The sequence below is a fragment of the Eucyclogobius newberryi genome, unplaced genomic scaffold (genome assembly GCF_026437365.1).
Source record: "Eucyclogobius newberryi isolate DKJ021-1_F unplaced genomic scaffold, fEucNew1.0.hap1 SCAF_17, whole genome shotgun sequence".
Taxonomy (NCBI): domain Eukaryota; kingdom Metazoa; phylum Chordata; class Actinopteri; order Gobiiformes; family Gobiidae; genus Eucyclogobius; species Eucyclogobius newberryi.
This window is the reverse complement of record NW_027315801.1, coordinates 19144895-19160706: the sequence shown is the minus strand read 5'-3', so window position 1 is coordinate 19160706 and position 15812 is coordinate 19144895. Positions and strand designations below refer to the sequence as shown.

Sequence of the window (15812 nt, the reverse complement as noted above, 5' to 3'; positions counted from 1 at the left end):
CGGTGCAACATAAAACAATGAACAATGATAAAAACAACGTATATAAAATCAAGAGGGGCATGCATTAAAGATAAACTATCTAAATCTGATGTAGGATACAAATAAAATAGGCTTTTTATATACACAAAATTTACAGATGTAGTGCAGAAAGTGACCAGTGCAGTGAGTGATGGATTAAGTTATGGTTAAATTATAAAGTGACAGTGTTTAGTAAGTAACTAAGTTAATGAGTCCATGGCCGAGGGAAAGAAACTGTTCTTGTGGCAGTAGGTTCTGGTCCTGATGGACCAGAGTCTCATGCCTGAGGGGAGTAGCCTCCTGCCTGAGGGGAGTGGCTTTCTGCCTGAGGGGAGTGGCTTCCTGCCTGAGGGGAGTGGCTTCCTGCCTGAGGGGAGTGGCTTCCTGCGTGAGCGGAGTGGCCTCCTGCCTGAGGGGAGTGGCTCAAATAGTCCATGTCCAGGGTGAGAAGGGTCGGCTGTGATCCGACCTGCTCGTCCCAGAGTCCTGGAGACCTACAGGTCCTGCAGAGATGGAAGTCTGCAGCCGATCACCTTCTCAGCAGAGGTGCTCTAGTCCCTGTTTGTCCCTGGCTGTGGCTCCAGCGTACCACACGGTGATGGAGGAGGTGATGATGGACTCAATGATGGCTGTGTAGAACTGCACCATCATCTGTACCGGCAGCTTTCCTCAGCTGCTGCAGGAAGTACATCCTCTGCTGGGCCTTCTTGATGAGGAGCTGTTGGTGGGCTCCCACTAGAGGTCCTGGTGATGGTGGTGCAGAGGAGGTGGAGGGAGTCCACAGTGGAGATAGGAAATGGTGAGGGGGGGCTGGGGGGCTGTGACTTTCCTGAAGTCCACGATCATCTCCACTGTCTTCTGGGCGTTGAACTCCAGGTTGTTACCGCTGCACCAGGACACCAGCCGGTCCACCTCCTGTAGACAGACTCATCCCCGTCCGAGATGAGCCCTATGAGGGTGGTGTCGTCATGGCTGGAGGTGCAGCAGTTTGAGTACAGGGAGAAGAGCAGAGGAGAAAGTACACTGCCCTGTGGAGTTCCTGTGCTGGTAATTCGAGTATCAGTGATGACGTAGTCTCTCCTAAAAATTAAAAGTCTGGAAATCACTAATCAAATCATGTAAATGAAACAATTATAGCCAAAATTAATTAAAGCAAAATTCCACCAACCTGAGATTTAAAATTCATAAGGCATAAGAGTTATTCACCAGATTATAAAACAAAATCAAATTAAACTTTTATAGGTATTTACACAAGTTATAGGGAGTGTCTACAGAGCCGCGGCGCGCGGCCGAAACTTCCATGTTATTTTGTGCCGCGGCTCCTGAAACTGCTGCGCTATTTGACCGCGCCGGGTTAAGGTTAAGGTCAGGGGTTAGGGGTTAGGGTTAGGGTTAGGCTGCAGAGCTGCGCCGAGGCTCTGCAGCCTAACCCTAAGTTATAAACAGGAAATAAAACAATGCAATGACTATTATAACCCTCTGACGGGGATCAAAAATCTTACTATTCATCACACAGAGGCAAACACAAGAGGGAGTTGCAATATTGATTTCAAACTGAACACTTTTGAACAAAGTTTTCAGTGTAAAGGAAAGGTTTTTACTCTATTGAATGTGTATCACCTTCTATACCAATATTATGGACTTGAGTAGGGATACAGACCTAAACCCACGTTCAGGTTCAGGTCCGGATTCGAATCCAGAAGTTTAGGTTCAGGTTCAGACCTAATGAGTCCGGACCTGAACCATGCCATATTTGCATAATGTTATAACAGCATAACACAAGCTACTTGGCTCAATTAAGTTGAAGACACATGAACAAGGACGACTATCAAACACAAGGTTTAACTGCAGAGTGAAATAAACTCAACTTGTCTGGTTTATTCACTGTTTTTAAACAGAAGTTACAACTCACAAATCACAAGCTACGAGCCACGAGCTAGCAGCTAAACTATAGCTTAACACATCACTTGAGGAACAACTCAAGACTCAACTTAACAACAAGAGCATGTTGAGTATTGTTGACAGAGTCAGTCTGGGTCAAGGGTCAAAGCAGCCGTTTCATCTGATACTATGTTTTGCCTTTTCCACTCTTTAATGTTGCAGATCCATTGGCATCAAAAGTCAGGTAAAAACCTTCAAACAGACAAAACACCAGTGTAAATAATTAAGTAACAGTGTAAAATAACAGTTACAAAAACTAGCATAAAAGTCAACTAGAACCACTATAAAGCATCAACTTATAGTACTATAGCAGTATCAAAAATAGAATATGAAAATATTTTACACAACAAATCAAAATATTAGCAGCAATAAACACCAGACCATATTTAACAACTGCAGAATACAAATACAAAATACTATTACAAAATATGAACTCCAATTAATGAATGCAGCAATTAAGCAATATTACTTTGTCTTAGTATTTACTTAATACCAAATACATCACACCACAACATAACACTTAAGTTATTTCATTCATATTTACACCTAGACCAAAAACCCAGACAAGACCACGCTGACCCCGCCCCTTTAACACGCTGCCACGCCCCTTTAACACGCAGCCACGCCCGCAGCACATTAACCATCACAACATCGCACGTGGCAGCCCCAGCTTAAAACTGTTCAAATAAAGCCAGCGATCTTACCGGCTTCAATGTTCATATGTGGATACACGGTTCCGCGCAGCTCAACACGTACGAGGAGCTCCCGTCTCTCACACGTACGAGGCGCTCCCGTCTCTCACACGTACGAGGCGCTCCCGTCTCTCACACGTACGAGGCGCTCCCGTCTCTCACACGTACGAGGCGCTCCCGTCTCTCACACGTACGAGGCGCTCCCGTCTCGCACACGTACGAGGCGCTCCCGTCTCTCACACGTACGAGACGCTCCCGTCTCACACACGTACGAGACGCTCCCGTCTCTCACACGTACGAGACGCTCCCGTCTCTCACACGTACGAGGCGCTACCGTCTCTCACACGTACGAGGCGCTCCTGTCTCTCACACGTACGAGGTGCTCCTGTCTCTCAGACGTACAAAACGAGGTGCTCCTGTCTCTCACACATACGAGGCGCTCCCGTCTCACACGTAAGAGGCGCTCCTGTCTCTCACACATACGAGACGCTCCCGTCTCACACGTACGAGGCGCTCCCGTCTCTCACACGTACGAGGTGCTCCTGTCTCTCACACGTACGAGGCGCTCCCGTCTCTCACACGTACGAGGTGCTCCCGTCTCTCACACGTACGAGGTGCTCCTGTCTCTCACACGTACGAGGTGCTCCTGTCTCTCACACGTACGAGGCGCTCCTGTCTCTCACACATACGAGGCGCTCCTGAGAAGACGCGTGCCATGCGTCTCTAATTGGGGTCCGGGTGCAGTGATGCATGGCAGTGTTTACGTCTTAATCTGTGGCAATGATTGGACTCTTCACATTCAACCTATATTACACGTGTAAAACTCAAGGGACACTGGAGGAGCAGTAAATTACTGTTGACTGTGAAAGACAAGAAAACATTTGGAGGGTCAATGCCAGCCTACTTAATGACCCTTTGTTCAAGGAAATTCCCATCCTCTGGGACACTGCTAAAGCCTGGCAAAAAAGATACACGGTGGCAAAGGCTCTTGCCTCCCAAAAAGGAGATCATTGGTTCGATTCCTGGACCAGACCAACATCACATGATCTCTCTGGGTGGAGTCTGCATGTTCTCCCCGCGTTACCGTGGGTTCCCTCCGGGTTCTCTGGCTCCTCCCACCGTCCAAACAAGCATGTGTTAGGTAAAAATGGGCAACTCTAAATAGGCCCTATGGACAGGTGTTGAAAATCAGCATATTCTGCTATAACACTTAAAACATTGGATCTGGTTCATCCAACACGGAGGTTTCGTATGTGTCCATAATAAAGGCGCAATGGACGATTTTTCGGTGAACTCAAGCCTCCGTGTGGACTGATACAACACACACGTGCGTTTGTTTATTAGCACGATGGATTGCATCATCTCTTGTCTGCGTAGATTTCCGTCTCTTCTGAGCTCGAACTGTCTTTCTCCGTCTTCATTTTGCTCCATACACTGAGGGAAGTATATTATGATAAATCCATGCGCTTAGACACACGGAAACGTGAGGACGAGCCGTACGAGGCTGCAGGTGAGCGGTAGGTGCGTTTTATGATTGATACGTTGCAGGACTAATCGGCAGTCCACGCCACGAGGAAATAAGACTCAGATTTGGGCAAAAAAAATCGTCCATTCAACCTTAAAATAAAAAAAGCAAACAAAGACAAAAAAGCTAAATGATCTGCAAGAAAAACTAAAGATTCTGGAGGTAGAACATGCCAAGAGGGGGAATCCTCAAATGCTAGAGGAAATGAGAAATAATGTAAACACAACAGAATAATGTAACATAACATAATAATGTAACATAACATAATAATGTAACATAACAGAATAATGTAAACACAACATAATAATGTAACATAACATAATAATGTAACATAACAGAATAATGTAAACACAACATAATAATGTAACATAACATAATAATGTAACATAACATAATAATGTAACATAACAGAATAATGTAAACACAACATAATAATGTAACATAACATAATAATGTAACATAACAGAATAATGTAACATAACAGAATAATGTAACACGCGGCTGAACTACCTCAAAACGTGCACCGGTCATTTCTGTCTGCTTGCAATTTAGCAGAAACGGTCTGTGACACTGCCAGAGCTATGTTGCTCTCAGAGAAGAGAGTCTCCATCCGGACCGGCGAGGAGTTAGCCTTACTATTTTGTGATGCGGGCTGTTTTCCAATGAAGGGCCATCAGATGGTTGTTTTTTTGGTCCCAGGACGCTGGTGTCTCCCTTGTTTACTCATCTCTAATCCTTGTTCTTTGGGATTACATGGGTCAATTGATGATTTTAAAACCAAGTTTTGCAGCAGTGGTGTCGCTTTGAAAGACTTTTAACCTGACTTTTGACCCGTCCTAGTTGCAAAGAAGTAATCATATCTCTAATACCTAAAGAAGGGAACGACCGACATGACTGCCTCATATAGAACTAATTATATTCTGAATGTGGATCATATATACACCTCAATTATGTCCAAAAGAATGGAACAAATACTCCCAAATTGAATCCACAAAGATCAGACAGGATTTATTAACAGAAGACAGACAGAAGACGATCCTTACACATAATGCATCATATACAAAAAGAACAAAACAGAAAGCTTTTGACTCTGTAAGGCCCTGTAAGCTTATTGAAAGTAAAACGAAACCCATTTCAAATAGACTGCTTAATAAAAATAAATGATCGGGCTCTTTACGATGGTCCAACATGAAGAATACAAATGAACGTTTACCTGACAGATCGACTGGCCCTGGAAAAGGGGCGTGAGACAGGGCGTTGCTTGGTCTCTCTTCCTGTTTGCTTTGTACTTGGAACCATTGGCCCATTTTATTAGACAATCAAAAATAGTCTATGGTGTTACAATTGATGGGATGGAACATAAAATTGCCTGCTGCAGATGATCTATTATATTTAACAAATCAGAAATGTCCATACCCAATGTGATGCATTGTCTTCAAAAAATTGGTCCAATGTCTAGATACAAATCAAATGTACAAAACAATGAATTTATCTCATTCTCGCCCCTTTGACCTTTAGAAAGACCTATACATTTAAATGCTTTGTATGGCCGAAACAAAACCCTACAACTATCAAAAGAAAAAGGAGGTTGGGGTTTACCCGATCTGAAAAAATACTTTATTTTAGCTCAAATCCGAGCGTTGCTGTACTGTGTGATCTAGAGTATGAAGCTCATTGGAAAGATATTGAGAGTAATGTTGTGCCGGGGGTTCCTGTGCAGGCTTTAGTGGCAGACGACAGACGCTTGAGTCATTTGGAGGAAGTTAAGAATCCCTGAGTAATATCTGTGCTTATTCAAAACATAAAACATACAAACTAAAAAAAATAATCTTAAAATGGTAAATTTCAACATCTACCAGTCTCTGGATTCCTTTATTAAAAATCACTTTATCAGTTTATGACCACCTGAGAGTCAAGGTCTGGATTACAAAAGGTATAAATGTTTTTCACCAGATTGTAAAAGATAATCACATGAAAAGCTTTGATATGTTGAAATAATCATTTGACTTGGAGAAACAGGACTTTTTGGTATTTACAAATAAGGCGATATAATACCCAAGAAATGTAACACAGTAATGACCATTATAGCTCTGACCCTTGAATTTTTTATCAAGGGTTATAAATCAAAACTTTCAAGGGGAATAATATCGATGCATTGCTGATCTACCCCACTAAATATATTAAAAACTAAATAATATAGAAGGGAAATAGAAGGTAGCCTTGTTTTGCCAGATAAGTGGGGAAAATGCGTCACGTCAAAGTGCCCATGCTAACTTCGAGAAACCATGACCGCGAAGAGGTAAACCACTATCACATGTTTTTGGACTGTCGTGTTGCACTGAAGACAATGCCATCCCTCTCAATTTTAGAACTATGTATTTGGGCCTCAAAACTCTTGCCATTGTCGAAGTTTAGTCTATACAGACTGTGAGAGGCGAAGATCGTTCTCAAGTTCTTTATTTGATGAAAACATGGAAAAACAGGCAAAACAGCGGCATGTTGTTCGTCTTGCAGCTGAGATTCGACTCTTCACAAGAATTCTGTGTTTTATATCGCTGTTGCTTGGGTCTGATAAAATGGCCTGACGTTGATATGACGTCCGCTTTAAGATTGTTTAGACTAGTCCACAGATAATCAGAAAATACACAGAAAGTTCATCGTGACCCATATGCCGTAAGATCGTCGTGACTCATGATAAATAGAACACAGACATGACAATAATTTGATCAATATCCACAATTCCCCCTTTTGATCACATCCACATGTGATCACACTAAAGAGACGCCAGACGCAACCTCACAAAATAATAGAACGTAAACCCCCCAAAAACATACTAACTGTTTAAAAATCATATTAAATCATTGTATAATATCGCAACTCAATAAAAGAGCACTGTCTAACACTGGATTCTCTTCTGTTGCCACAGTCATTACCTTGGCAAACTTATTTTCTTTCTTTTTATCATTCACCTCTTCTTGGAGCTTTTTGAGTTGTAATTTGATCATTGCCAATTTCATTTTTTCCATATCCTCTTTCCGTCCTTTTTTTTCCCTTCAGGTAGTTAGTAACGTGATGTTGGCAGTTGGCATCAAACTCTTTTTCTGTCTTGGAGTAAAGACCCACAACATCAGCCAACTGATCCTGGACACATTTAGGTCCTTTTACCAGAGCAGAAAAGAACATGAGAGTGTTGACAGTACCAGGTTGTATGGGCTCTCCAGTTGCATCATGGAACTGTGCTTTAGCTCTTTGCTTATGTGTAAAGTAGTCTTCATCATCTTTCATTTCCAGAGCCAACAGTGCGTCAGGAAGGCAGGTGGGATACATTCCTTTAAGTACCTGAGTTAACTGAGGCTTTAAGGTGGCAAATGTGGATGCTCTAACTGGAGCATGAATCTGTTTGGATACTTCAGAACGGATCCTGGCCGCCGTATTCTCATCCGTTGCTCTTATAAGAATTGCAGACACATCTCCCCAGCAAAGTGTTTCGCCCGCTGTATTCATGGTCAATGCTCTGAGGAAGGCCGGTGCACCTTGTGTCAGTTTGGGCAGTTTTAACATCAGCCCTTCTAGATCTTTCAATGCGAATGGTTGGTACACTTCTTGGTTACTTGCAGTCATTTGGAGAGGTGCAACGAGAGGAGGAGCCTCTTTAGTGCTAGAAAACTCATCTTCTTCTTCCTTGGTACCTTTGTGTACGGGGAGCGGGTGAAGTTCTCCACTCAAGAAAGCGTTGTCGTATCCATGCTCATCCACCATTCCTGTGAATGCTCCCACCACATATTGATTTGGTGTTGACACAAATGGGTCTGAACCCGTTCTCTTCTGTTGTTCCACTCCTCTTTGAATGTGGAGTTTCTGCTGTGCTTGCTTCTTACTTTTAGCTTCTATTAGCCCAGTTCCTAGGACTGTTTCCCCCTTTTGTCCAAGTTTTTTTTCGTCTTGTTTCCTGCGTACATCAGCCGCCACTTCTCGTTCCTTTTCTTCCAGTAGTCGTTGTAATCTTCTTTCTTCATCTGTGTCCGAAACCAATCCAGGTGGTGACCATGCATTGGTGGCAAGTTGTTCTTTTTGAGCCACTGTTTGCTCGAGCATAAATTTGGAGATGTGATTTTGGCTGGAAACCAATGTTGTCAGAGCTAACACCTGTTCCTTCAAATCCTGCATCTGTCTTTGTTCTTGAGTGGGTTCTGACGGGACCATAGTCAGAGAACCCAAGACTACAGCATGTTTCGTTGGCAGCAGTGGTATGGTTCTGGTTGTATCTTTTATCAGAGATAAATCCATGGATGAGTACTGCAGGGGAGGAGCTGCTGGAGTAGAAGTGTGGGGGGCTGTTTTTTCTTGTTCCGTTTCTGTCATAATTTTCTTCAGTTCTTTCGCTAGTTGTGCATATGCACTATGATGTTCGTTTCCAAAGGAGGGGCACTGCAGTTCTCCTTTGGCCAGAAGTGGGGGGGCGCTATAGCCATGACGTTGACTTTGTACCCCAGCCTGCTTGCTCTCTTCCTCTGTTCTAGAGTCTTCATCTTTGTTTTTCACTCCAAAAGGGATGCGCTTATTGGCTCTGTTTTTCTGTTTCATTTTGTTTTTTCTGATTGTTTGACGCTCTTCTGGTTTCACCTGAATATTGGTCAAAAATAGTCTCTCTTTTCTGATTAAAATGTCTTTTGCCATTCTATGTAGTTTCACTGAAAATGATAATTTTTCTTCATGTTCTTTCAGTTTCTTTTTGTCAACAGTTTTTCCTTTCACTGTCCAAATCTGATGTGTTTTGTAATGTAGGACCTTAGATTGATGATATTCATTAATACAATTCCATTGTTGTTCTGTGGGAGCCACTGCTTCATCACTGTGATTAATCAATCTTTTCTCTGCATATTTTTGGAAGAGGTTCTTCATTTGTGTTGTTTGCTTTTTTGCTTCCTTTGGGTTTTGTTCATTTGCACGGATTGTGTTTTAGATCCTTCAAAAAGTTATTCATTTTGAATGGAATAAGGTCCATTTAATTTAATTTATCTCTTATTTTTTGATGATTATTATTATTTGATAATAAAAAGTGTGGCAGTCAGTGGTATTTCAAAAACAAACAAAACAATAAAACAAATAATACAAATTATAACTATTATTATTATAATTCGAACAATAATTATAACAATAATAATTAAATACGTTTAGGGAAAAAATGATATTCAAATTAAAATGTAAAGGTTTAAAATACAAATAGAAAAACAAATTAAATTAAAAATTAAATTAAAAAAGAAAACGTAAAATTTTAATTGAATACAAACTTGAAAAAATAAATTAAATAAATAAAAATTTCACCTAGCCACAGAGGGTAGTTAATCTTGTCAATAGAATGCTTTAAGCCAAGTAATAACTTTCTTTGTTCCCTTTAGTTACCTACACGTCACACGTTTTATTTTTATTTATTTTTTCCGGAGTCCAACTCCCTTTTAAGTCAGTTCAACTGATTGTACGTACTTTTACACGTCTAACGTGTTTTGGAGTCCAACTCCTCTTTAAATCAGTCCAACTGATGGTCTAAACTAATGAGCTAACATTCACTAAATCCATACTTGTGCAATGTGGAAAATTTAGGTCAAGTTTTGGCAAACTTCAACAATTTAGCATTTTCAATGTGCAGATTTTTGTAATAAATACAAGAGGTTTCTGCCTTACTTTTGTTGAATGGTCTCAGTCACAATGGTAAGGCAAAAATAAACTGGCAATCGTCTCCTCTTGTCTCTCTCTCGTCTCCTCTTGTCTTTCTCTCAGCTCGGTGTCCTTGTTCTCCCATCATTCCCAGCTGAACCGTTACTGGACGCTCTGCGTCGTCAGCCGACATCCAGAAGGGAATCGTTTAGAGCAAAATTCAGATGTTACCTTTCCAAGCACGATGAGAGACCCGCATCCTCCTCCAATTCTGTCGAAGTTTAGTCTATACAGACTGCGAGAGGCGAAGATCGTTCTCAAGTTCTTTATTTGATGAAAACATGGAAAAACAGGCAAAACAGCGGCATGTTGTTCGTCTTGCAGCTGAGATTAGACTCTTCACAAGAATTATCTGTGTTTTATATCGCTGTTGCTTGGGTCTGATAAAATGGCCTGACGTTGATATGACGTCCGCTTTAAGATTGTTTAGACTAGTCCACAGATAATCAGAAAATACACAGAAAGTTCATCGTGACCCATATGCCGTAAGATCGTCGTGACTCATGATAAATAGGACACAGACATGACAATAATTTGATCAATATCCACACCATGTACAAAATAAATTATACCTTTGACATAATAAGACAGAAAAAATGGCATTCAGACTGAATTTGAAGCTAGACATATTTGATCATCTTTGGACTGGATTGGAGTTGAATGTGGGACTTGTTTTGTCATTATGTGCAATTATTACTATTCTTTTTTTTTGCTCTCTGGTCATGATTTTACCTTCTTCTGTGTTTATCTATATTACATAATGGTCATTCATGTTTTATCACCGATAAAATATAACATAAAAAGCTAGAATATGAGCACACAAACGCACTTAATGTAAATATATTTATTTTCGACATATTACCAGTTTAATGCCAGTTTAACATGAACAAATACAAATTGGAGGCATTCACCTGTCATTTATTCAATAATAAAAAAAATATGATTGATTTTATAGCACTTTTCAAAACACTCAAATATGCTTCACAGAACAATAAAAACAATGAATATTTGTAGATGTGACTCAGACAGCGCAGAGCTAACGACACATCTAACTGTATAAAAGTTCGGATTATGTATTTCATCTTTAAATACATACATTACTTTACTATCTAGTGCTCAGAGTAAAAATATTATTGCGATGCAGATTAGGTCTAGTCCTGTGCTTTAGCAATTAGCTTCAATGAGTCATATGAAACATGTACTTTTCTGAGACACAACACTCCATTGGTGAAATCCTCACATCATTTGAAATGTTTTAAGGGCCCTCTGTAAATAACCACAAGATAGCTGCTGTCTATTGTGAGATATTGATATTTTGTATTAGTTTGTGGAAAAATTCTGAATCCTTCATAAGACTTAAAACAGAGCTTGAAGTGAGTTTCCCAGCCGTTTGGAAAAATTGCGGATTGTGACATCAAGCCTGAGTGAAAATAAAGTTGAATAGCTTTGTCGTATACCATATAAGCAGCCAATATTCAATACTGGTATGACCCTGACAAACACATTTATTTCTAAATAGAACACTATTCTATATTATGGTCTTCCTTTGGGTTAAAAAAAAACCTTACCACTTGTCTCATCTGTTCAGCATGTGGGGAATACAAGAACGACATATTCATCAGAAAAGCTACTCGGAATGTAGGGGGGCTCTTCACTGAGGGTCTACCTTAGGGCAGGTTCACACCAAGGGTCTACATTGGGGGGGTGGGGGGTTACTACCTAAGGCCCTGTTCACTGAGTGCACATAAGGCACTCTTCACTGAGTGCACATAAGGCACTCTTCACTGAGAGCACATAAGGCATTGTTCACTGAGTGCACCTTGCGCACTGTTCACTGAGTGCACATAAGGCACTGTTCACTGAGTGCACATAAGGCATTGTTCACTGAGTGCACCTTGCGCACTGTTCACTGAGTGCACATAAGGCACTGTTCACTGAGTGCACCTAAGGCACTGTTCACTGAGTGCACCTTGCGCACTGTTCACTGAGTGCACATAAGGCACTGTTCACTGAGTGCACATAAGGCACTGTTCACTGAGTGCACCTAAGGCACTGTTCACTGAGTGCACATAAGGCACTGTTCACTGAGTGCACATAAGGCACTGTTCACTGAGTGCACATAAGGCACTGTTCACTGAGTGCACCTAAGGCACTGTTCACTGAGTGTCCACCTTTTGAGCTGTTCACAGGAAATAAAAAGCTACTAGAGTCGTTTCACTTCTAAATAACTTCCATAAGATAATTTAGCACTTTGACGTTGATAATGAAACTTTTGCCGTCACAAAGCTCACCTGTCAATCATTGAAACAGTCGATTTTCGTTAACGGTGGAGGAACAAACTAAAGGTGAAAGGGTAACGCACAATCTATGGACATTACACTTGCTCTAATTATTGACTCTACAGCTACTCTTTCTTACCCGCAAAAAACATGGGGGATTTATGGCGTAACTCTTCCATTTTCTGAGCAAACAGAGCGTTCATCTCACGCTGCAGCGTGCCCACAGCTCTCTGGTGGTTGTCCAGGACGGAGCGCGGAGGAAGCATTGGGGGAGGATCCAGACTGCTCAGACTGCCACTGTCACGGCAGCTGCTGTCAGTGAGAAGAGCCTCTCCCACATTGGAGTTTGTGAAGAGCTGCTCAGTGCTGAAGTGGGGAGGGGCCAGGGGCCAGCGCAGGTCGGCCCTACACTCTGCAGTCGGGCTTGAGTCGGGGGTCACAGTGTTGGGGAAGCATCTGCGGGGAACACTGCAGGACCAGGTGATCTTATGAGGCCCCACAGTCTGTCTGTCTTTATGTCTGGGGACAGATAGAGGCCTGAGGACAGTCTGTGGGGAGCACTGACATTGTAGCTCTACCTTCTGAGCCTCTCTCTCTGACTCAGAGAGCTGTTTTTTCCTTGCAGTGTCCAAGCAGTGTCTGTGCTTACCCTCCTCCGCCTTCACAGCCTTACGCTTAGTCTCTGGACTCTCTTTTGAGCCAATGACACACGTGATGCAGTTTGATGACATGCCCACTCTGCCAGAACTGTTCAGAGCCACACGGGCAAACACACCTAGTTTCATGTCCAGGGGCTCGTGAAAGCGCAGCCGACTTGCCCGCTTCAATGGCTCGCTCATAGGCCGTTGAGTGTGAATCAAGCCCTTACCTTTGCTCTCATCTAGATGGATGGCACCGTTGGTACCAGGGGGGTCCCAGGGGTTCTTGACCTGAGGGGCTGTGTGCAGGTTCTTCTTGTGTTGCTGCAGTGCTGTGGGCTGAGAGGCAGACTCCCGTTCATCACTGGCACCCTCCGAGCTGTAGTCTTTGGTGTCAGTGGCCATCTCTGGGAAGCCCTTCTTGGTCTTGGGGTGGCCTTTGGTGGGTGCACTGGCAGTGCGGCGCAGCAGGTGGGACCCGAATGGGTGCTTATGACTCTGCTGCACAGCAGCAGTGCTGTCCAGAGAAGACTGCTTTGGGTTTCTGTGAAACAGGCCTTTTATGCCTGTGGTTGCTTTGGCCTGAAAAATAAAAAATAAAAACACAAAAGAAAGCCAGTTAGAGACTCTAATGTAGTAAGAACCTATTCAGTGTACATGCGTGCGGTCTTAAGCAACACTCAAATGTTTTATTCAACAACATTACCTGAAGTATGATGTCATAATCAATAAATATAAAGAACAAGATCATTCTGCTGAAATCCGGCCTTTTGGATGCCATTGGGATTCAAAGTGAAACATTTGGGAGTGAGCATTCTGTGTCTTCTTTGAGTAAAATTAATACATAACATGATACAGAAATGTGTGAGCTACTTAAGTGGAAAATCTTCATTGTGTGTGGCTGGAGGACATGGATGTGCTGAGTCAAGACACAGAACAAGGAGAACACTGACCACAAATGGTTTGGATGAAGACACACACTCACTGCATAATGCACTGTAATGTTGAAGTAGATCCAATCATCACACTGTGATCACACACACTAGACAATTATGAAGAGGCAATCGAGGGTGACAAAGACACAGAATTTTAACAAACTTATTTTAATGGATTTATTACAATCCCAAGTGTAGCGGACTGGTCTGGAGTGAACTATAACTCTGAATTAAGGTGTTTACAATGCCATACTTCATATTTCTATCTTTCAACTTTGTGTACTGTGTGATTGCCATTAGCTTTAATTCTGATTCATGTTCTATCCAGCATTTGTTCAGTATGTGACAAAACATACACCTTCAGAAATGTACAAAATAAATGCTAAGGCACAGGCAGGTCAGTGTAAGTAGAGGTCAAGGCCCTTCCCTAGGGAAGGAAACACGTTGGATCTACTTTGAGTCGATGGTGGAGGTGGTTTGGGCCATAATAACTCATGAAAGCATGAGTTGGCCTTGATTTTCAGATCAGTGGCTCATGCAGAGTTCTGTCTGGGTATCACTACACCTGAGTTTAGAGGCAGCTGCTGGGCTCCTACATGTGCTGCCTGTCAATGCAAAAGTGAGCTCCACTGAAAGTACAAACAGAGGAGGAAAGGAGAAGGATCAGAGCGAAGGATGGTGGAAAGAGGAGACGGGACAGACACACAGCAGCCACAATGGGCCGCTCACACTCAGCACGAGGATCAGTAACAGGGAGTATAAAGCACTACATGTGCAGTGCTGATAGACACATCACCAATTACTCTTCAGATACCTACCTTACCAGTGATGTCATGCAATGCCACATGAACAAAGATGGAAGCCTCCTCCATACCTTCTAAGTAGACATGACGATAGCCTGCACAAGAGGAAACATCAATACATCTTTTCAACAGTTTCTGGTATCAGCACCCAAAACTTGGTTGGATACTGATTGGTTTTACATAAACTTATGACCTCTTCCAACAAAAATGCAAAAGAGTCAGATAGTTCCCTATTCACCCAATAGTTTAAGGTGGGATATTCTGGCAAAGGCAGTATTCACTTCAGTCATCATCACCACCTACCACATCATTTCCGGAGACACCACAGCGACAAGTACCATTGGTGTTTTACGAGGAAAGTCGAATGAACTGGCCAGTTGCGTCTGGTGGCTCTAGGGCAGGGGTCAAGATTTCTGGCTCTCACAGACCTGTAACTTCTTCTTTAAGAGGCTCCTCTGTCCTCTACTCATTACCTGTATTAATGGCCCCTGTGATCAGTATAAAGCCCCGTTCACACTGCTGCGTCCAATTCGTGCCCGATGCAGGAGTTGGACGCCTGTACAAGGCAGACTCTCCAGGCCGTCCAAAAAATAAAGTCACCAGCAGACGCACGTCCGAGGCGTCCAGCACATGTGCAGTAGAGGGGTTGTTGTGTTTCCCTGTGTAGCTGAGCGATGGAGGAACAGGTGGAGGAAGTGGCTTTGGTATATTTAGTTTACAAAGTCCAAAAATGGAGGCGATGGGCCCCGGGGCCCGTCTGGGACCCGCAGATACTTCAGAGCTGAGCAGACTTTAGTCAATATCATTATTTGCTTCAACAGCTGCGTCTTGAGGATTTTTTTTATCTTTACTGGGTTTGTTTTGGGTCAAAATTCCCAGACTTGGAACTTGCTTTGGTGATTCGGTGCAACAATGAACAATAACAAAAGCAAGATATGCATTAAAGGAAAAAACACTTCAAATTTACTTTAAGATAAACATAGACTTAGTATGTACACAACATTTACAGTGAAACAGACAAACTCCAAACTCTACACTGGCCAAGACCAAAGAGATGTCAAAGGACACCAGAAACTAAATTGTAGACCTGCACCAGGCTGGGAAGACTGAATCTGCAGCTTGGTGTGAAAAAATAAACTGTGGGAGCAATTATTAGAAAATGGAAGACATTTAAGACCAGCGACAATCTCCCTAAATCCGGGGCTCCACGCAAGATCTCACCCAGTGGGGTCAAAATGATCACTTAAAACGGTGAGAAAAAATCCT

General features: G+C 42.4%; 1 protein-coding gene across 1 annotated transcript in view; it reads right to left on the bottom strand.

The window, feature by feature from the left end:
- Window positions 1-15812, bottom strand: part of LOC140363582 (uncharacterized) — a 123318-nt gene that overhangs the window by 2124 nt on the left and 105382 nt on the right. The window contains 3 exon segments of the mRNA XM_072450216.1: window positions 7146-8192; window positions 12310-13390; window positions 14562-14641. Of these exon segments, the coding sequence (XP_072306317.1) occupies window positions 7146-8192; window positions 12310-13390; window positions 14562-14641 (2208 nt within the window).